Source organism: Plectrocnemia conspersa, unplaced genomic scaffold (genome assembly GCF_051122295.1).
Source record: "Plectrocnemia conspersa isolate PC_06_02 unplaced genomic scaffold, ASM5112229v1 ptg000014l, whole genome shotgun sequence".
Taxonomy (NCBI): domain Eukaryota; kingdom Metazoa; phylum Arthropoda; class Insecta; order Trichoptera; family Polycentropodidae; genus Plectrocnemia; species Plectrocnemia conspersa.
This window is the reverse complement of record NW_028277178.1, coordinates 6988454-7013875: the sequence shown is the minus strand read 5'-3', so window position 1 is coordinate 7013875 and position 25422 is coordinate 6988454. Positions and strand designations below refer to the sequence as shown.

At 29.6% G+C, this 25422-nt stretch overlaps 2 protein-coding genes across 3 annotated transcripts in view; one reads left to right on the top strand and one right to left on the bottom strand.

Moving 5' to 3' along the window:
- Positions 1–5650: 5650 nt before the first annotated feature.
- Abp1 (Actin binding protein 1) lies at positions 5651–13577 on the bottom strand. Its single transcript, XM_088203132.1, has 9 exons — positions 13437–13577; positions 10387–10558; positions 9916–10153; positions 9751–9848; positions 9511–9677; positions 8320–8484; positions 7640–8253; positions 7093–7188; positions 5651–5833 (listed from the first exon to the last, which is right to left on the bottom strand). Exons 1-9 carry the CDS (start codon positions 13517–13519, stop codon positions 5682–5684), a joined length of 1785 nt encoding a protein of 594 aa, XP_088059258.1. The 5' UTR covers positions 13520–13577; the 3' UTR covers positions 5651–5681.
- A 4590-nt stretch (positions 13578–18167) lies between these two features.
- Positions 18168–25422, top strand: part of LOC148226063 (ciliary microtubule inner protein 2B) — a 26987-nt gene continuing 19732 nt past the window's right edge. For both annotated transcript variants that reach the window (XM_088204365.1, XM_088204364.1), the window contains exon 1: positions 18168–18410. In XM_088204365.1, the coding sequence (XP_088060491.1) occupies positions 18340–18410 (71 nt within the window). In that variant the 5' untranslated portion in view covers positions 18168–18339. The remainder of the gene's footprint in view (positions 18411–25422) is intronic.

Below are 25422 nucleotides of genomic sequence, written 5' to 3'. Positions count from 1 at the left end.
AATGTTCAGAAATGCACATAAAATTTACCAATATATGATTTAAAGATATGGTGCGCTAACCACGGATCCCGATGCTCTCAAGGGTCGATAGGAACTTCTTTGGGGTCACAAAACTCAAAGAAATTCATTTGACAACAAATATAAGGTTTTTATTCTACAATAATTAAGTACCAGTGACATAGTGAAATAAAATTAAAGTAATAAAATGTATATTTATTTCTATGACGGTGGTAAGGCCGAACAGAAAACAGGTATAGCCGCCTGGTGGAGTTCCAAGCGACGCGAAGCAGATCGCGCACTCTCTCAGTCTCTTAGTGACTGCCGGACAATCAACACGTTGTAAAGATAACGTGTGACGTATCCAGGTGATAAATTACGGCTTGCGATTTCTATTACAGATTCCAACACAAATAAAATTCTTTGCAAGCGCTTACATCACATTGAATTTGTATAATTTAATCTTTGGTAATGTTTTTTTTTTTATATTAAGAAAATAGGTATACCCACATGCATAAATAAAACTATTGTTGCATAAAATTATGTGTTTAATTCAGACCTCTAACATTCCAGAAGCATAAGCGCAAGTTCTACAAAGAATTTCACTTCAACTACGTTGACGATTAAGAAAAGCCTATTTGTAGATTACGACAAAATTTTAAGCAAAATGGTGTTCGAAAGTGAAAGTAGTTTGCGCACCACTGATTGAACTAATATTGAAATTATTATTAATGAAACATATTTCACTGTAAACAGTGAAATATGTTATAATCACAGCATTTTTCTTACAAAGTGTTAAATGAAGATGATTGAAAATGAAAATATAATCAAAACTATAAACTATAAGTCTGCCAGTAAGTTTTTGGTTATATGAATAATATATCACGGTTATTCTAACAAAATTACACTTGACTTTCTAGGATCAAATAATAAAAGACAAACAGCGGTGATTTGGCAATTAAAGGTATACATACCAAAGTTAATTAAACATATTACAATGGTATGATTAGCATAGTAGTAATAATGAAAAATCTCGAATAAGTTTAAATAAAAAGTTACATTTTACCCACTATATAGTATCGTTTACAGTTAATTTTCAGAAGCAATGAAAGATCTAATAACATTTACGTATGGCAAACAATTAAATTATGACATACAACTTATCAGTTCAAGGAGTGATGCCGATCTACATGTTTAATCCTCTATGGTCAATATTTAGCTATTGATAAAGGTCTAATTGTTTTTCAGAAGTAATGATAGACACAATTTGATGACCTATATGACAACAACGTAGAATTGGTATATATATATAAACAAAAAGTTGAAGTATTATCCTTTTATAAAGAACATACTACATAAGTTTGATGTAACTGAATATTTTGAATTTGGGTGTTCCAAAACAGAAATGATTGCACAGAAGAAAAATTTATAAAAAACCATGATGTAGATACATATTTTGCTACATCGGAATTAAAAATAACCCACTTTTAGATATTTTGACTATCGATTATTCTAGGTATGCAATCACAAATTTATAATTATTGTAAAATGTCGTTTATTAGATAACATCTAAAAAACAACACATTTATAAGCTGTCTGTTGGCTGATATATATATCGTTCCAACTGCGACAGCACCGTTTTGATTGACATTAACTTTCAATCATACATACTAAGGATATATTTTAAACATGCCTGGTTTATTTGTAATTCGAGTAATTAAATTCAGTCAAATCTAACGAATATGTGCATTAAATCAGAAGCAATGATAATTTTTATGTATAGTAAAAGGAAAAACTCACTTTTTGGCCTCGGAGCTCGTCGACGGGAATTCAAAATTTGAAGATTTCATTACGAAGATTGATCATCTAGTTTAATCAATGTATTCTTATAATCCTTACACACATTATGTATATATTTCATTTTCATAGTTGTAACATACCTAGTTAATTTGCATGTTAATTTGAAAATTATTGAAGCTGTTGTCACGTTGATGTTGGCCATCTTGTTTTATATTTGAATGCTTATTTTTTATTGGTCTACAACAAAAGAATTCATTAGTGGAGACTTGAAAATCATCGTGCCAACTCTATTTTTATTTTTATTAATTGTAATTAAATATATTTCTTTTGTTTACGTGTATTATTATATACACCGTTCATACAGCGATATGGTTTGCAGAGAAGAAAATTGAGTATAGAATGTTTCTATAGAATACTAAGTGTAGTTTCACACGAGCCGCGCTCACTACAACTGTCCGGTGCCGGGTACTGAGTTGAGTGTGGTGGGGGTAGAACTCAAACATGAACCGGGCCGTTGACAATGATTGTGGTATCTTATAATAAAATTATTAAATATATTCCTCATGTTAAGGCAATAGCGGAAGAAATAGACCTCGAAATTTTAATTATATTAATATAATCTCTTTTAATTATCTTAGTAAAATACATACACAAATAAAATCCTAATGCGAAATGCGTGGAAGGACTTATGTGAAGCCGTTAATCCTAAATGTCTGGCATCAGTTTACGAGATATAGGTCGGGTTGGGAAGAAACCGGCTAGAGACCGGCCACGTGTGAAGGTTTTGTAAACGGCACTGGCCTGGTGCCGGGTGAATTCATCCGGCACGTGTGAAACTACACTAATATTATAATTTATATCTTAATGCACAAATTTGTTTTTTTTATTCCATTGAGGAAACCCGCTACATTTTAATTTTTTCGGATTGTTCTAGGAATAGTATTATACAAAGTCACACCTCTGTACATTATTCCCCTGGCCGTATACCAAACTATCCTTAAATTGTCTGTATTTCTGATATTAAATCTATGTACATCTTTATTTCTTATTAAATACTTATTAAAATACATTGGTAACATTATTTTCTAACATATATAGAAATACTAAAACATTAATCTTTAATATTTCTTGAATATCCAACCATTCCAATCTATCAATTATACTTTTACAACTAGTAAATTTATTTTTATTTAAAACTACTCTGTGTCGTGTTTTGTAATTTTTGCAATAAAGTTTTATCTAATTTATTAAGGATATATAATATTGTTGCACAATAATTAGAATGGGGGCAATATAATACTATTTTAGATTTTTTTTTCTATTAATACTAAGCATATTTCTCATTCTAGATTATATACCTATTTTTGTACTATTTTTTTAAATATAATTACAATATTCCTAAGAATTTCTTGGTCGATATTCAACGTAGCTCTGCTTAGTGCGAGTTCAGACAAACTCTTGTATATCCAAAGCGGAAGCGATGATGTAGAAAAGTCAAATTCTGACTTATGGAAGATTATGATCCTCTTTGAGATAAGAGTGATTAGACTTTTTAATACCTAGACCCTCGGGCCAATGCGATGCTTTGGGGTGGAAATAGATGTTGTTTTTTGTAGCTTTTCTAATAGGAATTATTTTGCCTAACGACTATCTTTCAAATAGCTGGATATTTAGTAACCCTGTAACGGAATACTTGTGATCAAGGTACCTGCTAGACACATTCCAACAACCGTCAGTACTAGATTTTTCACAAAATTGTTTATATGAGTTTTTGGATTCAAAGCAGGGAGTCCATTGTAAAAGGCTACTTTTACAGTGGACTCCTTTCTAAGAAAACTCATTAAGGATAAATAAGGGGACCACATATATTATGAAACTAAAAATATCACAGATCAAAAACGGTTTAGAAGCGCTTGTATAGCGCTTGCATACCTAGATTATTGCCACTATTTTCTTATGTAAGTTGTTTAAATTTATATTTTTTTATTTTTCGCTCTAATTCTCACAGTTCTGGATCTTACCTATACTGCTAAATACAACTACTAGATTAGTGTGATTATTAGATTGGTCCCATGACACTGCCATATACGGAGTAATGTTCATTTCTTTTCCTTTTTCATGCAGAAATATTTTTCTTTAAATTTAGATAGTCAGTGTCTATACGAACTTAAAAAGTAGAATAAAACAATTATTGATTATATATCTAAACAATTTATTTGACAAATATCATATATAAAGATAATTAATAAATGTATAAACAGTTAAAAATGCGTAAATGATGTGTACATTTATACGTTTAAACATTTCTCTTTTTAACAAATATCAATTTTTGACTATGATTTGATATAAATATATAAGCAAAACGAAAAAAAATATAACATGCATATATAAGTTGCAAGCGTATAAAAAAAAAATAATATTGAGAATTTAGAAGTCCGATTAAAATAATAAAACAGGCGTAAAACGTTAAATCTCGAGTGTAAACCTGTGTAATAATTTCACATAAATTTGGAAAAAAGCTTTTTATTCACACCGATAAAACGTTTTATGTTAATTATTTTGATAAATATTATAGAAGCGATTCGATTACAACTATACAAATACAAAAAACGTTGGTCGTTTTATATTTTCACATCCTTCAAAAATATCCCCCAAATTTAACTTATATACAATTACAGTTATTAGGAATTAATTAACCGTCAATAAGAACGAGTAATTTACATTAAACGTAATAATCGTCGGGGTTGTCGATAATAGTACGAATACAAAAAAACTACAAAAAAATAATCTTCAGTCGTCAGTGAATATCTGAGTGAATTTTCTATCTGTTCACAATCTACGGCCTAAATACTTATTACATAATCCGTTTTTCTTTTAATAATACTTTTTATTTCCTTCGTAATCACTTGGCACTAAACAAATCACTATCGATGGGGAAGTATAATATGTATACGCGGTAAGTACAATTAGACTATAAAACTTTCCACTAACAATCATTACAATATTTATTCTGTATTGTAATCAACAATAATTATAATAAACAGACTCGAGATAAAAATATATATGATTAATATTAATTGTTCGAAATTAATTTAAAACAATAAGCTTTTTATACATAGAGTTAAATATATTCTTTCTTAATCGTCAATTTTAGTGTTAATATTAAATTGACATAATATAGAACTGGAATGAATAATTAACATTATGTATCGATCAAATCAAGTCAGTATAATGCACAATAACTATTTCTTTTCCACAATACAATAATATTATAATAACACACAAAACATTTTATTTACCTTTTTTACAAATTTACACAAGCAGAGTTTAACTTTGAGTCACTTTGAAGAAACTATATTAGGCTTACAAGTTGACAACAGGATACACGAATCGTCTTATAAAAATAGGGGATTTAAATACGTCTTCCATACTAGTCAGTTCCTTATTTATTTTAAATACAAATGATGGAATGAAAGTGCGCCTCTTGTATAAACTGCATATAAAAATGTAATAGATTTTGAAAAGATCTAACTATGAAAAAAAATATAATTTAGATGAAAAGACTTACTAATGATTTTATGCGATCGTAGACAAATTCACCACTCGGTGCCTTATACATATATACATTATATATAAAAATTGGTGTTACAATTGTTCAAGGATTAAAATGAATATGTAAAGTGATAAGACTAGTCAAAAATTAAGAAAGAAAGATTTTTGATCACAATGAACGTCAAATAAAATGAGTATGTTGACTAGGAAAATTAAAAATATTATAATAAATATTAAGTAAAATAATATTACAATTATTATGAAAATTAAAATATATAAAGCAATTTAATAAAATAAAAAAAATGTGTCAATATTTATTAGAATAAAAAATATTATTTAATTTTGCCCGGTATAAGTTCTACATAGTTGGCCGGGAAAAGTCCGAAAACGCCGTGTGGTCCCAATCCTTGCCACCAACCTTCGTCGATCTGATCAATGTGCGTTATAATATCGCCAGGATCAAATGTGATTTCTGAGTCGTCAGCTGAAAAAGTTTTCTATTTTAAGCAGGGTCCTAAAGAGTAGCTACTCGAGACATAATTTAAAACAGTAGAAAAATGGTATAGAAATAAACAAATATACATTAGATTTTTAAATTTATTAAATAACTATAGAGTATTGTCTAAATTGCCTAAAAATATTAAGTTGCATAAATTATATAATTTTATTTAATTATGTAACTTAACCACTTAACCCTTATAATACCAGAGCCGATATATTGACTTTCATGGAATCACCAAAAATATACAGAGCCAATATATCGGCTTTTCAATATGGTCTATTTATTTTTATATTTTAAACGTAATTTGATGTTTAAATGAGTTTTTATGATAGGTTATAACATGGAGCATCGACAGCTAGTAATACAACCCTACCAAATGTTGTTTTTAACATTATCAAAAGTTTTTGCAACCAATTACTTGGATCATTCATTTACCAAAATATTTATTGCGCATATATAATTTTTGTTCCGAAACGCATTAACACAAACATGAGATTACTAAAAAATAAATCACTAAGAAAATATTAAAAATTAATAATAATAAAATTCCTAAAACAAAATATTGGTTTGAAACGTTTTAAAATTTTACTTTTTAAAAATAAATTCTTTGTTAATTTTTATTAATTATTTTTAATTATTTTGGCAATAATTTATTACCCTAGAATAAATCTGTAATATTATTTGTTTATAAAATATAAAATATTTTACCAAAATTTCTTTATTTGCTTTTTTATATGTTTATGTAAACACTTTATTAAACATATATTTCCTAGGGATTCTTGACACATTTATTAAAATATCGAAGGGTATTATAAGGGTGAAGAGCTGACTTTTTGAGCAAAAATATTTTAAAATCCCTGTCTTTTCAGAATTATAATACAAGATAATCTTTTTTATGAATATATATTCTTTTATAAAAGTGTAAAAAAGCCCTTTTTTAAGGAAAAAAGGAGAAGTACTAAAAACAAGGTTTTTAATAATAAAAAATATGGTGAAAAACAAGCAAAAAAATCAGAGTGGCCTATGTATGAAAAAAATGGACACAGGAAACATTAAATTATAATTTAAGATCAGCGAGCTTTTTTGTCTCTCGGGTATTTTGTTAATTTAATTTTTAAAAGCAAGACAATACTGCGCGGATATATTCGTCCACGGGGAAATTGGTACACATGCGTTTTAAAACATTCTGAGTAAGTGGTTAATCATTGTTATATATTTTTATTTAAAAAAAATTTACTCACCAGCTTGATAGTCATAAAGAGCACGAGCCATAAGTCCAGGATCTTCATCCAAGTCCTCATATATTCCATCATCCTCCAAAGCTTCAGGTGAAACATCTAAAACATCAAATATAAATATTAAAATAATAGTTAAAAGTAAGCTTTTGACGAATTTATTTTGTGATACAGTAAAACTGTATAATTTTCGAATTACGAATTACAAAATGTAGGCAAAAGCAAAAAATTTGTTAAAAATAAAAGTTAATATAAGTATTTCAAGACCATTGAGCAAGAGTAATAAAGGTTGCATTCAGATGCTATGTATGACATTTTTAACAAAATAAACGTTTTGTACCTAGGTGAAAAGCAAATCGAATTATATGCAGAAACGTCTAAAAATTATTTTGGGGCAAAAATTTCCTGTTACAATGTAATACATTTATATGCCAGAAATCTATTCTCGAATCGGAGTAATTAAATATCATCAAACTTTCTGCTGTATACGGTTCTCCAGAGTTTAACACTCAAATCTTCATTGAAGTGATTAATAAGATATATTTATTCTTACCATCCGGAGTGCTAGATCCGTTCCTATGTCCGTTCTTGAACTCCATATTCTCAATGACAGTACTCTGGCGACTCACATCGCCTTGATCCTTACTATCGGCGGAGCCGTCTGATATGTTATTTTTGCTGTGCGGCGATCTTTTAATTGTGCTAAATTTATTATCACTATCATCATCCTCGATATCGTTGCTACTCGACGTCGACAAAGACGTATCGTAAATATCATTTTCTAAAATATTCTGCTTGATGAAGTCTTCGTTTTGAGGAACAGAATGATTAGGACTCCTGCTGACGTCATCCGTTTCTTGTGCGTACGAACTTTGTGCTTCTTCGATTGGTTCGGTGGAAGGCGTCACAGATGTGAACGGGGCCGGGATAATGTCGCTGGGACTTAAGTCGCTAATGGCGGGATCGATTTCGATGCTTTGCTGTATCTGAGACGGACTCTCAAGACTCAGCTTGATCTTGTCTATGTTTTTAATCGGACTGGTCTTGGGCATTTCTTCGTCGGTGATGTCGATAGTCGGTTGAATTGGCGCTTCGGACTGCTGACCGAGACTGTTGATTCGTTGTGATATTATGGAATTTCTGACTGGTTTTTGAGGAATGTAAGTTCTGAAACCAATCATTATATTCAAAGATATGTTTATCACATAAGGATAAATAAAATATAAGCCTTACTTGTTATTCATCTGACCTTGAGCAGAGTTTTGCTCAAACAATGCTCTTCGTTGAGATGTTGAATGTCCTATTAATTCCTTAGCTTCTTTAGAACGCTGGCGCCTTAGAACTTCACTAGCGTTAACCTTATTATTTGCTGCGTTTTCTTCCTGTTCTCTTAAAAGCCTAAAATTCAAAAGAAGGATTATTATAACAGGGGAACATAAGTCTTATTGATTTTAGACTAATGTTACACAGTGGTGGCACATGATAAAAAATATTAAGAGTGCTGCGTATGAAATTTTAAATGTATGTTGATTAAAAAAAAATCATGTGAAACATGTACGTAAAGCATTATAAAAAGTTTTCAAATAATTATATCAAACATATTAAATACTATATAAAATAATTGATTAGCGAGCAAATACAATTTCTTTAGACCTGGAGCTGTATTTAATTTCAATTCCGCCGCCCTGGTACGCCACATGAACAGTGGCGCTCTCGGCGGTTTTAGACATGTTAAGTGAATACATTTTACATGAAATAAAGCAAGCACATGGGAATTTCACATACAAGGGTAAGACAAATAAAAACCTTTAGTTAAAATTAAAAATTCAGTATTGTGATGCATGTCTGTCACCACAGCAAGGGTACGAGTGGACTAGAAAATTATATAACGGTACAATTTCCGAAGCAGTAAAAGGAATATCCTCACTTCTGGAGACAAGTCATAAATCATTTTAATGTTCTGCAGTTCTACAAAGTATCTAAAAGGTAGGTATAATACCAGCCGACTTCATAATGAAAGAATGACTGCCAAGCACTTTTGAAGCAAGTAATGGCTTTCTAGAAAAACTTATTACTGGAGATAAAACCTGAGAGCGAGCAAGATTTTGCTTTGCAATAGAAGCAAAACGACGTAGATATTCACTGTACTCGATCAGGGATTTATATATATATATATATATATATATATATATATATATATATATATATATATATATATATATATATATATATTTGGAAGGCTCACAAAAGCAATTCAGGTCCGAAAAAAATAAACGTCCTTATCGTAATCATTAAAAATATTAAGGTTTTTATTTGACTCACCCTCATACATTCCGTGTATTCTATTTTATTTTTAATACTATTATTATCATTTTTTGGAAACCCCATATTTTTTTTATTTTAATCAGCAATATCCCTATATACCTTTGAGTTTCTTTATGATCTTCCTCTCTCCGCCTAGCAATTTCTTGACTATGTTCAGCGGCTCGTCTCCTAGCGATAGCTTCATTGCGCTTCTCTGCAGCACTTTCTCGTTCGGCTGCTTCTCTAGCATCCCGAGCTCTAATTTCTTCCTCAGCAAGCTTTTGTTCCTACAAATAAAATAACACAATATACCGTAATCCAAAAAAGCATATCAAAATTCAACATTATTGAAATACAAACATGATCTTTTCGAATTTTCTCAGTAGCTACGCGTTTTTTCTCCTCTTCCTCTTCCTTGATCCAGAATTGATCTCGTTCTTTAGCATTAATTTCTTTACCTAATCGCATTATTCGTCATTAAATTAATAAATTACGAAAACCTTTCTGTAACTATTGATAAATTACCTGGATTAACTCTCTGATATGCAGTGCCTACAGGTCCTTTTTGTCCGCTATTCTCAGCACGCGGAGTTTTAAAACTATACGCCGAACCAGCCTTAGCGACTTTATCGATGATCAATTCAGGCTCCACGTCGTCTTCGGTTCGAGCATGCAATGTCAGATGAGCACCGGCAAAGAGTGCTCCTATATCACGAACGTGATTGGCGCACGTTCCTTTCCTCACCGTTGGAGCACCTTCACCCTTTGAAAACATTTTATTTTTGTAAAATTAGATATTCTAAATTTAGATAGGACACTAATAAACAACTTCTCTAAATTTTTTGTTTAAATATGTATTGGATAAGAAATTATGATTATTTTGCGAATAGTGTTTTTTTTTTTCAAAAAATTGCAGATTCGCCGGGTCTTTGCGCAAACTTGTGTGTCTAAAGCGCCCGGCGTCCATGTGTTAATATAAAAAGTACTAATATTTACCTGCCAATTTATTAATACATATTTGGAAAGACTGGTTTGCGGATCTTCGACTTTCAGAAACGCATACATGATCTTTCCGCTGTTGAGATCATCTCGGAGCTCGTCTATACCACAATCTCCTTTACCGACCACTTTCAAGTCATTGGTTTGTCCTTCATAGCTGAAGAGTGCCCTGAAAAAATGACGGATAATGTTTATTTTACACTATGCCAATAAATTATTTAAATTATTTTAAGAAACATATTTATTTCATATACTGATTTTGATATCTAGAGATATGATTTGGTACTGACATACCATTTGCGTGTGTGTAGTACGATTTAATAATCTTTTTAAAAGATACCGATAGCCTTTTATGTAGTATTGCATCAAAGGAGGTAGGAAGTAAATGGAACGTTAAATACAATATCTAATTTACGGCACCCCGACTTAAACGCACCGACATTAGCGCGCAGGACATTACCGCGCAAAATAAGTTTATTTTATATTTTTAACTACTCATTTAAAGAAATTTACAGATCTAAGATATCTTTTCTGCCAAAATTACATCTTATTTAAGATTAATTGGTAATTTTACAACCCATCCATAAAATTTTCGTCGATTAAAATGTTTAATGATTTCCAAACTGCTTATCGATAGCAATTTAGATATTTATGGAAAATACACGAGAATACCTTTTTGACATGTAGTTTTGAATTGAACAAGTATTTATATAAGTGCTTTTGAGAAAGCAGAGTTGATACAATAATAATAAGATGAGGAAATTTCATGTTATATGTATGTATTAAAATAATTTTGAATAGCTTTTATGCTTTCTTTTGTGTTTCAAATTGTTTCAATTTTGTAGAAAAAAAGTTTTAAATTTATAATTATTGTATTTAGTTTTTTTTATAAAATATAAAAAATATTAAATTGCGCACTAATATCCTAACGTCGACGTGTTAAAGTCGGGGCGCTAAAATCGCCGTGCCTTATTTTGCACATAATAATGGTGTATAAATATGAACCTTATTTTTTCTTACTAATTATCCTCTTGACTTTTTATCATTACTGTCATTTTTTGTTAAAATAATACACAAATCCCGATATCTTGGATATTTTACTGCATATAATTAACCAACTACTTTAAAGTCAGTACAAAAAAGTGGAAATTTTCAATTTGAAATGGCTTTCTTGATTATAAAAAACTAAAATATGGATGAGCCAAAATTAGATCTTCAAGGAATTATCCGATGTGGAGGTGTATTAATATTAATTAACAATGAAATTAGATATAAGGTTGATTTAAGTTGATAAAGTAGATAAGGATGATTTAAATCAAATGGTACACATTATTGGAGAATTAAGACAAGACATATTTTGTGTAGATAACATCCAGTTGATTACCTATATCAAGATTATTTGTAACAGTTTAAAAAACAGCAAATTTATTGCCACCAATCAGATGCAAGAAAATCATACTACTGTTCAATCAAGTAGCCCTGAAATGTAATTTGAAGAATTGTTGTGTATGATCTCAAATACTTCGGTCAGTGCTTCATTTGTACACAATTGTTAATTTGTTAGTATCCACCTGGGAGCGAATTAATTTTACGTATTTCCCATAATTATTTCTGTTGTTATTTATTATTTTATATTGCTTTGATTTATTTAATTACTTCTTGATTAAATAATTAATTATATATATATTTTTTATATATTATTCAGCTTTTGTGATTTGTGATGTATAAATATATAACTATCTGGGGCATCTCAAGAACACCGATACTGTTCAAAGGGTTAATGAAATTGATACTGTGTCTATAATTCAATATTATCAATCTTACTGCTTAAATGTGTGAGCAATAGCGGCAACAAAAATATCTCTAGGTAAATGCCACGGTTTCAGCTTCTCCCCCTAGGCGAATTTCAATATTTTAAATTGCTAGAGGGGAGTTAATTGTGGAAGCATTACTGTTCCTATGTTGAAGTAAAAGGATCTATGCGTTTTTAAATGCAAATAGAGATGAAAAGATTCTGCTGTAGGAAAAATATGATAACCATAGCAAGTGTCACATCTTTTAGACTGCTCTTTCAAGGAAGCATCGCAATCATGTAGTCATTTATCCTTACTTCCGATACATTCATTAGCAAAAGTTTAACTTCAAAAGTGGTCATTTGTGGGCAACCACCCGATAATTATAAAGAATACGTACAGTGCTTATTAGATGTTATAGACATGTGTCTTAAAGCCAATTAAACATAAGGGTTTTAAAAATTTATATAAAAACGATTTCATTATTGTTTTGTTTAGCCAAGACTTTTCTATTTTAGCTTTTCAGATGTCTATTGTTTGAACACTCACCATTTTAATATCATATCAAGAATCGGTATTGCGCAAGACATATTGTTGGTTATGTGATTTATAACTGATTTTGGGCATTTTAACAGCAAGTACCAAAAACGTAAATATTAGCTGAGATTATTTTTCTTAGCTTAGAAATAATGAGTATAGGTACTTAAGCCTGAGCATCAATCGGCTTGAAACCAAACTAAGAGATGATTCATTAAAATTCAGCGAGAAAAATCGACTAATAAAACCCCAGAACGTAATCAATGAGATACATCAGAACCAGCTTTTTCCTTCTCAGTGCTTATGGTTTTGGGCTATAAATGAGTGTTGATTCAAACGCTCACATTACACATTAATTTATATTTAAAAGCACGCATTATATGACTCGACTGTTCTGTTAGGACAGTTGCCATATATAGTCGTTTATTTAATTATTTAAGATATACAAAATATTAATGTATATATTTTTGTTTTACATACGAAAAATTGACTAAATATAAAATACATTTGAGCCGATTATTTTTTTGTCGTAACAGTATTCTGCTCATGCATGAACCTGACTTGATTCGTTTTTTTCATACTTGTGCATAATTGAACGCGCACAGTAGCATATATCGCGTTCTAATCTAGACGCGATAAAAAAATCGCCGGTCGGAAGTAGGTGAGAGAAAAAAGGTTTCTCGTCTTCGAAAAGGAAAAACGGACAAAGGGCAGTACCAGTCGGTGGAGGTGTTATCATCGAGGACATCTTTCCAGGCTGCGAGCAGCTGGTCTCGGTTTTTGTCCAAATTGACAGCCATTTCGGCCGACGGCAAGGGGAACGACCGCGCGTCAACACCGACAGTGTTGCCACTACTCAAATATGCTGGTGCGTAATTTATTCCATGTTCTCCCTCAAATAAATATTAATAATTTTTCTTTACCAAAAATATTTTTAATTTAAGTATTCAATAACATTAATTTTAAATTTAAAAACTATACCCATCACATATTTAAAATTAGCAATATATTAAATATATTTGGTTTTTATCCTTTATCTTCTGTAATGTACACAGAGTTTACATGCGATATTATATAAATACATTCAACTCTTTTTTTACCCGATTTTGAAATAACACGGTCCAAAAAAATAATTAATACATATTTTTTTACGAATTATTTGTTTTAATGCGATTCCCAGGAACAATTATATTTCATATTTTCAATTTTCCCGTTATCCCGATGTTTTAATATTTATGACATGAAGATACAACCAATAAGTCATGGCCATAATAAATTAAAAAATTAATATATAAAAAGACTCCCACATCTTAATATATTAATAATCAATCAAGCCTATTTTACCATACGCTTGCTTGGTGTGGAGTAACGCCAGTAATATTAATTGCTTTGAATTGCAAGTCATCCAAAATTAGAAAAAAAGAATACACTTTTTTATAATAAACCTCAAAACTTATTAATAATAAAATAACAACGTAGTTGTTATATCAGAAAATACTACAAAATATTTCGCTAATATTGTGTATCGAAGACAACGATAGAAACAACGTTAAAAATTAATACAAGTACAAAATACCGAAGTACGTATTGCCTTAAAGGCTAAAGAGCACATGTCGTTGGTTGCAAACCTTCAGACCTTCATATATAAAATTAGCACTTAATCCATTGTTCTTAAGTTTTTTAACCTAAAATTATAACTACCAATGTTTTATTTTGTATGTTCATTATATTTTAGCTAATGATACATTTGAAAAAATAAAAATGGTAAAACCAGTAACATGTAGTGTTAATAGTTTTTTTATAAGAAAGTGTTGATGTCTTTTTTAATAATGTTATTGTTACATTACACGTCATCGGGTTCGTGAGTGCCCTTATATACTGGTTATGCACTAATGATTACCACCACTAGGAACACAGTTTACAAGGCAAGTAAACCGAAGGCACAGACCCTCAGCGACGCGCCATCAGCGGATTGTGGTTAAGCTATGGGCGAAGGACCACGCAGAAGGAGTGGGTTTCAAGCTACGCGTCAAATAAGATTGACAATTGATGACATGCATATCCCAGAAAGTTGTATCAAAAACTTAATAAGAACAATATAATGATAAACTATTCTCTTTCTCGCTCTCTAAATAAGTATGTTGTACTTTACATGTTTATTTTTAAATTAGACAACGGAGCGTTTCTACTTATATGCTATGCAAAACTGTGATGTTAATGATGAATTAAGGAATGGAAGGATATTGTCATTGTTTTATTCTTTCAAAAAACTTAAGAGCAGAAAAGCGAGACAGCTATAATATGATAATTACAAAAATTCTACATTAACTTAGCAAATGCAATATTGTAATGGTGATTATGTTGACAGAAAATAAGGGGTATTACAAGTATTATAAGTCATCAGAATAAAAATTGTATTTTTATTTCCTAAATATTCCTAATATATTTGTCAAATACCCAAAAAATTTCATTTAAATTAATTTTTGTTGATTGATTGTATAACTTAATAATTTTTATCGTGTTTATTTATATGCACATCTCGTTAAATTTACATAAAATAATATTGCGAAAGTTAAACTTTGTTTTTGAGCCATAATTGAAATTATGTAAGCGGAGCGAATTGTATGAAATGTTAAATGTACAAAAATAGAAAACGGACCATTGAAATCGATAAACTGACGTAAATGAACAATTATTTACCCTTTTGAGATCATTTCATACAAACCTTTTAAGGTTTTCGTGGTAAAGCATAAATAAATATACAAAGCTCTATAAATATAACACATAATAATAAAAGTGAAGCCTATAAAGATTAAATGGTTTCTCTTCATCAATTTATTAATTATCAAATTAGCGTTATATTAATTTTATAGTTGACTGCTTTCTAAAGTATAATTTTTCAGCTTATCTAGTGATTAAATATATACATATATATATTTATATTTGTTCACACATTTCTGCAATAGAGATTTTAATACGCATGAAGTGAGATAGTACATATGGTATTTATAATTTCAAATTGTATTAATCAATTATTTTATTGTTTTAATTAATTGAATGTTTTATACTGTACGCTTTTTAAAATACAACAATATTATTCTCGCGCTTCAGTATCGGTTGGACGGTTTAAAGTTTAAACCGTCCAACCGATACTGAAGCGTGAGAGCTTAAACTTTAAACAATATATTCTTTATGAGGTTGAAAATTTAAAAATTTAACTATGCTTTAAAAGAAACGATTTTTTATATAAGTAATAAATATAAAAAGCACTTAGTTGAATAATGGTGGTTTTAGGTACCCTCCATTTATGTTTTAGTGAAATATTTATAATATTTCATTAAAATTAAATTTTTTTTTTGTAAATAATGTAATGCCATTCTCTCTTAATATTTTGGTGAATTTGAAGCAGCATTGATTTTGTAGAAAAATATCTGTATTGGTTTTTAGCTAATAAATTAAAAGTTTCAGATACTGGCAATTTTATTTTTAAAAGAATAAGTTTAAATTTACCACTTTTTAACACGTTTACTCTCATAATATTAAAAAAAAAAATACATTTAGGGCAACCTATATATTTATTATGTGTAGTGGAGTCCAGTGTGTATAGACTGATTTTGTACCGCGTAATATACACCGTCGTGCGCGTAAACCGTATATTCATCCGTATATCATAGTAAGAATGCAGCGTGCTTCTCAATGGTTGCTTAGTCCGTGAGCACTGCTCGTGAGACTTCAGACGCGTATATTCCGTATCGCTTGACTGATATTGTGTATAAAATAAAATAAAATCGACTTTAGCAAGAAACTATTCATAATAATCAACAAGTTAACTGTATATTATTTTTAATAAATAAATTCGCATAGCAACAACAAATTAATTTTATATACACATATTACAAATTAATTAAATTGTATGTAATTAATTATTTAGACGTGTTTCTCATTAACAAGTAATTATAAATAATGTTTATCGTATTAAATACTTAATATAAATATGGATGGATTAAAATAAATATAGGTCATTAACCAGTCGTCAGAGCAACATACAGTTGTGTTATATTTGGAGAGCTTGTCTGCCATCTTCACTGATCCTGCACATAATCTGCGCCCATTGGAGTACCGTTGCTAAAATGGTGACCTACCGACGTGATCACTGTCGTATTATTGCTGGAGCATCTACGCCTCACTTATTCTTGGTTTCCACTACTACAATGCCCCCTGGAGGGCAGGCGTTAAAAGTACATGTAGCGTTTATAGTACGTTAACAAAATACGAAAATTTTAATGATATACTTAACGACTGAGTATATTGTATTAAAGTTCGAAATGCGTTTGCAATTTACAGAATACTTAGCTTATCGCCTTGGGGAGAAGTTGTCAGTATTTTTTTACGCGTGCAATCTTAATGTAAAAATGATATGAAAGCTAACGTCATATTCGACAAGGTAGCGACTGCACTTAAAAGTTACATAAAAAGCACCTATCCGTCAATTACGTCATAAAATGGTACAAAAATGTATAAAGATTACAATAATAAATTAAAGATTTCACACGAGAATTTTTTTACAATTACAGGTAGAAATCAACAGGAATGTAAATTGGAGAAGGGGACAAGTGGGAGCATTTGCCGCTGCCCCTTGAATTTACTATGCATCTTAATGAAATCGATGACTGGCCAAATTTTACCCTCCCTGGAAAAAACTGAAGTGATGTCCCTGAAAAACAATATCTTGGGCCGGTGCACCTTGCAGGTAATGAAAAAAGGTACGATTAGGTAGAGGAGATTCTCTGGTCCTGAAAAACCAGTACTCTGACTTTGAGAATAGACTTGAAATCAAACTTTGGTTTTATCATCCATCTTTAGATTTGATTGAGAACCAGTCACATGAGAGCAGCTAAAATATCTAAAAATAAGACTCAACGACGATTTAACCAGCAATCTATGCAAATACAGTGAGATGTACTACCTGTTTACGATGTTCTAAGTAATTGAGTACTTGTAGCCTTATGAATAGTCTAAACCAAATTACGAAGGACAAATATAAAGAACGAGAAACCATAATTTAGTAAAACTTATACGCTTATAAATTTAATTAATTAGAAAAGCAATGAATAAAACAATATTTTAATTTGATTTGTAATTGTCTACGTAAAAGTAACTGTTTTTAACTATGATGATTAAATACAGTAGTTAAACTGTAATTTGACAAGATCACTGATATAAACGAGTGGTATTATAATAACCGTTGCACATGTAATGACTCAAACACGTATAACGTTTTACGTTCGCGTCACGTAAATAAGATATTAATAACAATAGTGTACATATTAGATATTTGCGACTCAATCCATGCACTTTATATAACCAAGGCGTTTCAAAAGGTAAACATCAAGTTGCCATGGCTACTATGAATGCCTGTGATTTTTAGTGTCAGTACTATACGAGCATTCGTACGCGACGGTGCTATCGACGCGAATTTGCCGCAAATGTATTTTCTGCGATTTTCTACGATCTGATTTTGAAACGAACTTGTATATTATTTAATATATAAGTATATTTTTAATATTAAAAAATATTCCCATGACATAAATATCGAAAAAGTAAATAATCGAAACGTAAAATGTGGGTTGACGTTAATAAACACGAACGTCAAAATTTCCTGTCACAGACAAACGGCTGCTTGATGCCTGGGTGAGTATCTTATTATGTTGCGTATTTATTATATAGGTTATTTTAAAATTATATTTAATTGAATAGTATGGCATGTGTTTTTTGCGATGTTTATTATAGTTCATAAATCATTCTTGTTAATCACCAAGACGTTGCGGATGTCTCTAAATGAAAATTTATATTGAAAAAACAGCAAAGAAAAGTGTTTACAAAAAATTTGCTATTATATATTATAATAACAGTTTTTTCTTACGGCAACTCTCGTAAATTATATACGCGAACGTTAGAATTAACAACCGGAAAAATATTTTCACGTTTCCGTCTAATATGCGTTTTATAGCTATATATTTTTCAGATGATTCATAATCATTTATATTTATAAAACTCAGCTCAATATTAGAAACGATCAAAATATGATTTTCGCATACTTTAAATCACAAGATGTATGTTTTATGTATTTACAAAAATTATCGCTTCAAAATTAATTATTGTGTGAAAAATAAGTTCGGAAACAATTTTTTTCTTGTATTTGTCTGTCGTAGAATATATTCTTTTTACCATCAAACGTACATCGTAATATTTTAATTATTTGATTTAAGCTATTTATTTAAGGTATCTAAAAATACAAGGACAATTTTTTAAAGAATTTGGTCACCATGTAGCAAATAAAATTGATATATTTTACTTATAAACTGTGTCATTTTCTGCAAATAAAATGTCATTGGGTAATGTTGAACGAAATTTTGTGATTAATATTTTGTTTCATAGACTTTCATTTTATGAAAAAACAAATGATTTATTTAACGGTAAGAATTTTTTTCAAATTTATAATTTACAAAAAATAATGTTTTTGTATTTAAAATATTTAAAATTATCGCAAATGTCAAAAAGCATCTCCTATGACAGGGATGACGAACCTTTTCCCCAAGTGGATCAAATTTAATATTTTATTTTATTAAATTCATGTGGCGGGTCACATAGGTTGAGTAATTAAAACAATAATAAATTAAGGCTTACAAGTTTTATTAATATTAAAATTTACAAGCAAAATTTCAATGAACTTTTTAGAAATAAAATAAAGAAAGGAAGAATGAATCATTAAATGGTAAATTTGTTGTTGTTTATGTCATACCTAAAGTTCAAGCGGGTTCGATAATTTCACACGCGGGTCACTGCGTGACCCTCGGGGTACTCGTTCGCCATCCCTGTCCTATGAATTTAACATACAATATAATACTTATAGAAATTGCAAGAACTTGCAATTGAAGAACGATTAATAGGACCAATATAGACAACTTTAGGCAAATTCTACAACGAAATAAATAAACCGCTCATTGAGCAAGTGCAAAATTAACGCAGTGCATTTTTTCATAAATGAAATTTTGTTGTAAATTATATTTTCGCGCTTTTAACTCCAATTAGTTCAAGTAAAGCACAAATATACATAGCTGTTAATTTTACAACGGCAGGAATTATGGGAACAGAAAGCAAAACTTCACTTTATAGAATATATTAATCTAAGATTTGGTTGTTGAAACTAATACAGTAGTTTTCACTAATGCTAAAAAAAATATTATTCAACAATTACTTTAAATACTATATTACATTTTTTATATAAGCGTGTTCTATGTTGTATATTAAAAAAATCTTATCGATGCTATATTTATTTATTTAATATCAATTTGTCAAAACTTATTACCAAGCATCGTATTCTGTCATAAGATTATTGAAATTTATTTGTTTTGTTGGAGTCTCAACCATTTTCTCGATTAATTTAGAGGTTATTAAAAGGAAAATTTTCAGTTAATGAAAATAAACAACAATTTATCTTCAAAGTATCTAATAAACAAAATCATTAATAACCACATTTCAACATACAATACAAGTACATTTGTCCAGAGACGTTAATCACCTGTAAGCATCCAAATTTTTTTACTGTTGGTTTGAAAAGGATGCGTGATAATCAATATGTTCTACCCTGTGCAAAATGATAATTATTATTTTCATAATTTTATTACCGATCGCTGAAAATGAACATAGGGCAGTTTCACTTTTAATGTGTATAAAAGGCGATGCAATTGGCCCGCAAATATCCTTATCTGGGATTCGCCAGAACTGTCTCAAACCAACAATAAAAAACATGTAACATTTAGTTACAGAGAGACAGACGGAGGAAAACGCTCTAGAGACTTGACTAAAAAAAATCATTACATATCACAGCCGACAATAATTCAACCTGCCACTCCAGTGAAGACACTCTGACTTTCATGACCAACTATTTCGATTTCACCACTTGGTAACGGCAGCTACAATTCCATATATATGTAGTTTTTCATTAATGATTATAAAATAAACAGTTACCAGCTTTATCAGCGTCTATTTGGCTGTGAATTCTTATCCCTTCGGCCTCAAAACCCGAAAGCTTATTTCATTTAACTTGGATATGCGAAACCATATAAGTATTTTTTAGCTTAAAATATAAGTCAGATAATGTGAATTTATTTATTTTATGACAGTGAATAATTATATATTCATAAAGTTGTTGTTCGAATAATATTTTATTAAACATATTTTGCTTACATAACAAATCTGCCTAATTATTAGTAACTGGTTTCTGGAAAACCATGGTAATTAATTGGCTACTGTTGGTTATATATGGATATTATTCACTTCTAGCATATAGGTCTGATGGTTTCTTTTTTGCGTTCAAAAATTTGTGCTTTGCGCTCATAATTTTACGATTTACGCTTGTAACATAGGGTTTTGCGATTAAAACTTTGCGCTCTTGACCAATAAATAAATATTATGTTGAATATTTTTTATGTATTTTATTATTATGTAACTAAATTAAATTAGTTAATTAAAACTTAAGTAATGTGGATGTTGTTATATCCAATGCAATAAACTTACAATAAAAACTTTTTTCCGATTAGAGCAAGTAGTGATTCGATAAATTCTATCGTTGCCGTACTTACAATAATATATTTAAAATATTAGAACAGAGATTTCAGTTCCACCATCAAAATAAATTAAGGTGTCGAGGAAGAGAAGGGTCGTTGATCTCCTCTCTTTTCCCCAATTGTATATAAGCTCAGCCAAGCAGTTGGTCGTCTATATTTGACTCGATCTTTGAAACGGCTTGAATACTTCACAGTGCAGCATTTATTGCACTACGGCTATATTTTAATCGTGGTAATTTTAAAAGTTTGATATATTATATACTTATCTGCGTAATCATATTATTCTTAAAGTGGCATTAAACATATGTATCCAAATGATCGGTGACTTACTATGCAGCAATATCAGTTATACAGTAGCCTTACTAAATATAAACGATAAAATAAAGACCTTGCTGAACTTATTATATTAATCTATGGGTTTAGGAAAAACTGTAAAAACCTAATATGAAACAATAGTTCAGAATTGTAATTAAAATAATTCCTATTTTTAATATTTCCAAGCAAATATAAATTTAAACCTGCAATCTTTAACTTATTAAGATTTTACATTAAATATTATTATTATAAAAAAAGTATATAAATAGTAAAGAAAACATAAAACGTGGACATTTATTTATTCTAAACGTCACATATATATGTTAATTTTGCTATTATTACTATTTAAAGTTTAACTAAAATGAACCAGCAGAATAAAAAACTGCTATTGAAATATTTCATTTCAATAGCAGTGTTATTTTTTTTAATTGCTGATACTTTTTCTTAAATTGAGTAATTACTAATAAATATGTGTATTGATAAATTGTTTGTCAGATATTTTAATTCGCTAAATATTAAACTAGTTTACATAAATATAAAAATACATAAATAGTACTCTCTATAATTACAGTTTATCATAAAATTGATCTTGAATTAAGTATAAAAAAATGTAATTAAAATTGTATAGTCATTATGTCATTAACGATTCAATCTAGAGAGAGATTAAAGAGTGTTTAACAAGAGTTGCGCTAGCGCACACATTTTTATCAGATCATTAAAAAAAATAACACGAAAATTTTAATGTCTTTACTAATTGTGCCATAATATTTATCGAAATGCGCATTAAAAACAACATATAGTTAGACACATACGCGATACTTACTCATAAGGCTTTTGATTTTAACTTTAATATCCTTAAATATTACCAGTTATCATTATATATTATAAAAGCATCCAAGGCGCTTTTACAGTTATATATTTACGACAAATATTATTAATTATGTTAGACTCAAGTTACTCAAAAAAGCCTTACTTCCACCATAATAAAACGCGGTACAAATTCAATAGAATGGCTCTGAAAGAACGTGATTATAAAGTGGACTGAGAAATAGCAAATGCTTTTACGAGTTACTTTCGAATAGTCTAATGCGATTTGAACTAGTTCAGATTCAAACGATAGTTTATCAAAAACTTTTTATCAGGTAGTTTATTGCTTTTGATTTGCTAATTGTATTAAATAATCTGGCTACTCATCTGCTGCTGTTTATTTTTAAGCTTTTAATAAAATGTAAGCCACTCCTATATATAACAAGCGGAACGAATTTGATAGAGAATTATAGACCTGTCGCAATTTGATCGAAAATATTTGCGATCATTATATACAAATTTTCTTTAAATCAGCAGCATGTATAGAAATCAATGAAAATAATATTTTTTTATTTTTATAATTTGTTATGAAAAATCTTGATACAAGAAATTGGGTAAATGTTCTCAACGCTAATTTAGTAGAAGCTTTTGACAGTGCCTTAATTTTCAAAACTAAAATTACTCTCGTTTTTTTACTATTTCAGTTTATTAATAAATAATCATTGCTTAACTTTCGGTTTAAAATATATTATACTTTTTATTAACTACAGCAAGAAAGGCATTATAAATTCATAACTTTTACTTTTTGCTCATGACCTGAAAGTGTTGATTGCATTGAACTTCAAATTTATCTTTAATATCTTTGTGCATGGCCATCCGTCAATCGTTACCGTTCAGCAGCAAAATATGTCATTTCATGACATACTCAAGGTCTAGAACACTTCTCACGATTTGGAACTCACGGTCGCTTCTGCCGTCGGAACCAATGAAGCTTATTGATGCTGCAGCAACTTTCAAAGGCTTCATAGAGAGGTAGTATGTAATGTGCTCCATCGTACTGATGTGCGTATTTTATTTGAAGCGTGTAAAATATCACCAAGTTCGAAAAATGATTGATATAGTCGACTCTTGTATAATAGAAAAAGCTTAAAAAGGATTTCACATATACCTTTATATGAAAAAAAATAGTAGAAACACTACCCATTCTAATTTACTATTAAATAAGTGCAAAGTATGCTGGGATATAAAACTCATAAGACGAGTCAAGGTATATAATTAAAAAAAAAAAATTTTAGTCGTTGTTATAAATTTTACACTGCCAGTATATTGTATTTTTCTGAACATTTTTATTGATGATATTCAAAACTCTAGGCATTTTTTAACACCGAAATACTAATATTGTTTTTATATAAATACTAGTATTTTTCTAGAGATTTGTGTGTAACATTGTATTGTATATTTTATATAGTATTTTTAGCAGTGTTCTTTGTTTATTGCTATTTTTATGAGCTATTTTATGGTAATTAAAAAAGCAATGTTATATATTATTTTTATCGTTTTCTTGTTAATAAGTTAAGAGTTTGAAAATAAGTTCATACGTATATTATACTTTTAATTATTATTGATAGTTTAATTTTGTTGTGAAATATTTGTATCAGGGTCACAATAGCGGCAAGCTTTTTAGATCTAAGCTCCGCAATATGTTTAATTTAACGCTCGCTCACTATTTTATTCATTTTCTTGTTAATTTTTATTACATTTTTACATGTAAAAATCCTTTTAATTTTGCATTTAATAAAATTATTATTTAATAGTGATTTTTGCAATTTAACAATAATTGTTTTCGGATCGTTAGAACTAATTATGACTGTTGGATAGTTAGTGTACATTTTCGTGTCAGTATTAATAAATAGGAATAGCATTATCATATAAAATAAAAAAAACTCCGAAAGACTCCGTTTAGATTTTTCGTGATAACTTTCAGATATAAACGTATCGTATAGAATTATAGATGATATAATTTATATGTTAAAAATCTGTGGCTTTTTAACATCGAGCTGCAATAAGCCTATGGTTTGACTATACTTTTGCTTTTTTTAACGCTATTTTAACTTTTTAAATCTCATTAACTAAATCGTTTTTATTGTAATTGTAACTGTCCGTACAGTGAGGTCACCTAATAAGGTTGTATGAGAAATGTTTTCAGAACACATTATTTCAAACCGTGATGACCTTCTATGACCTGCTCTCATTGACTATCTTTTAAAGCGAAAGTGTATAGCGTTATACACCATACCAAATGATGACCTCTGAATTTGCAATGTTCAGAACAGATTTTAATGAGGCAAGCAATAGGAATATTTATGAACATAAATACACTTATCCGTGGTTTTGAATCGGTCGAGTGTAGCCACTTTTACTTTTTTCCCCCCAACACAAATTTTCAGTTAACCTCAATGCCCAACTAACTATACTATAAGTATATTAACTTTTCTTTTCGGCTTATTGCAATCTAAACCGTTATCGATTATCTCTCTGTAAGAAGCATAGAAAGTGTTATATTTTCCCTTATGCACGCCATCGAATTATTAATCGTGCCGTAAAATCGGCCATCGATTATTTCGTCCATTTTTAATCATTTCTATGAGAAGTCTGTCATTTTACCTTTCACGTCAGTTCTGTTTATTGTGTTTTTTTAGGTTCGGTGTCATTGTGACGGTTAGACATTGACCCGATTCGTCAATTTTCAGTACAAATTGTGCGTGCGAATGGCCACATGGCCGTTCGCGAATCGAAAGCCTTATATGGATTAAAAACTGTATGTAATATAGTAGTTTTTTTACCTAACGCTTCGATATAGTGACGCGAACGCATAAACAGTTATGTCATTTATATTCAAGTACACTTTCATGGATTATAAGGTGCGAATATAGCACCTGTTGAAATGTGGA

Bases quoted from the DNA above. Each gene is read 5' to 3' on its own strand.
- Abp1 (XM_088203132.1), bottom strand. From the start codon at position 13,519: ATGGCTGTCAATTTGGACAAAAACCGAGACCAGCTGCTCGCAGCCTGG. The intron at 10,154-10,386 runs GTAAATATTAGT...ATGTTTTCAAAG, and splicing joins ATGTATTAATAAATTGGCAG to GGTGAAGGTGCTCCAACGGT. The intron at 9,849-9,915 runs GTAATTTATCAA...TAATGCGATTAG, and splicing joins ATATCAGAGAGTTAATCCAG to GTAAAGAAATTAATGCTAAA.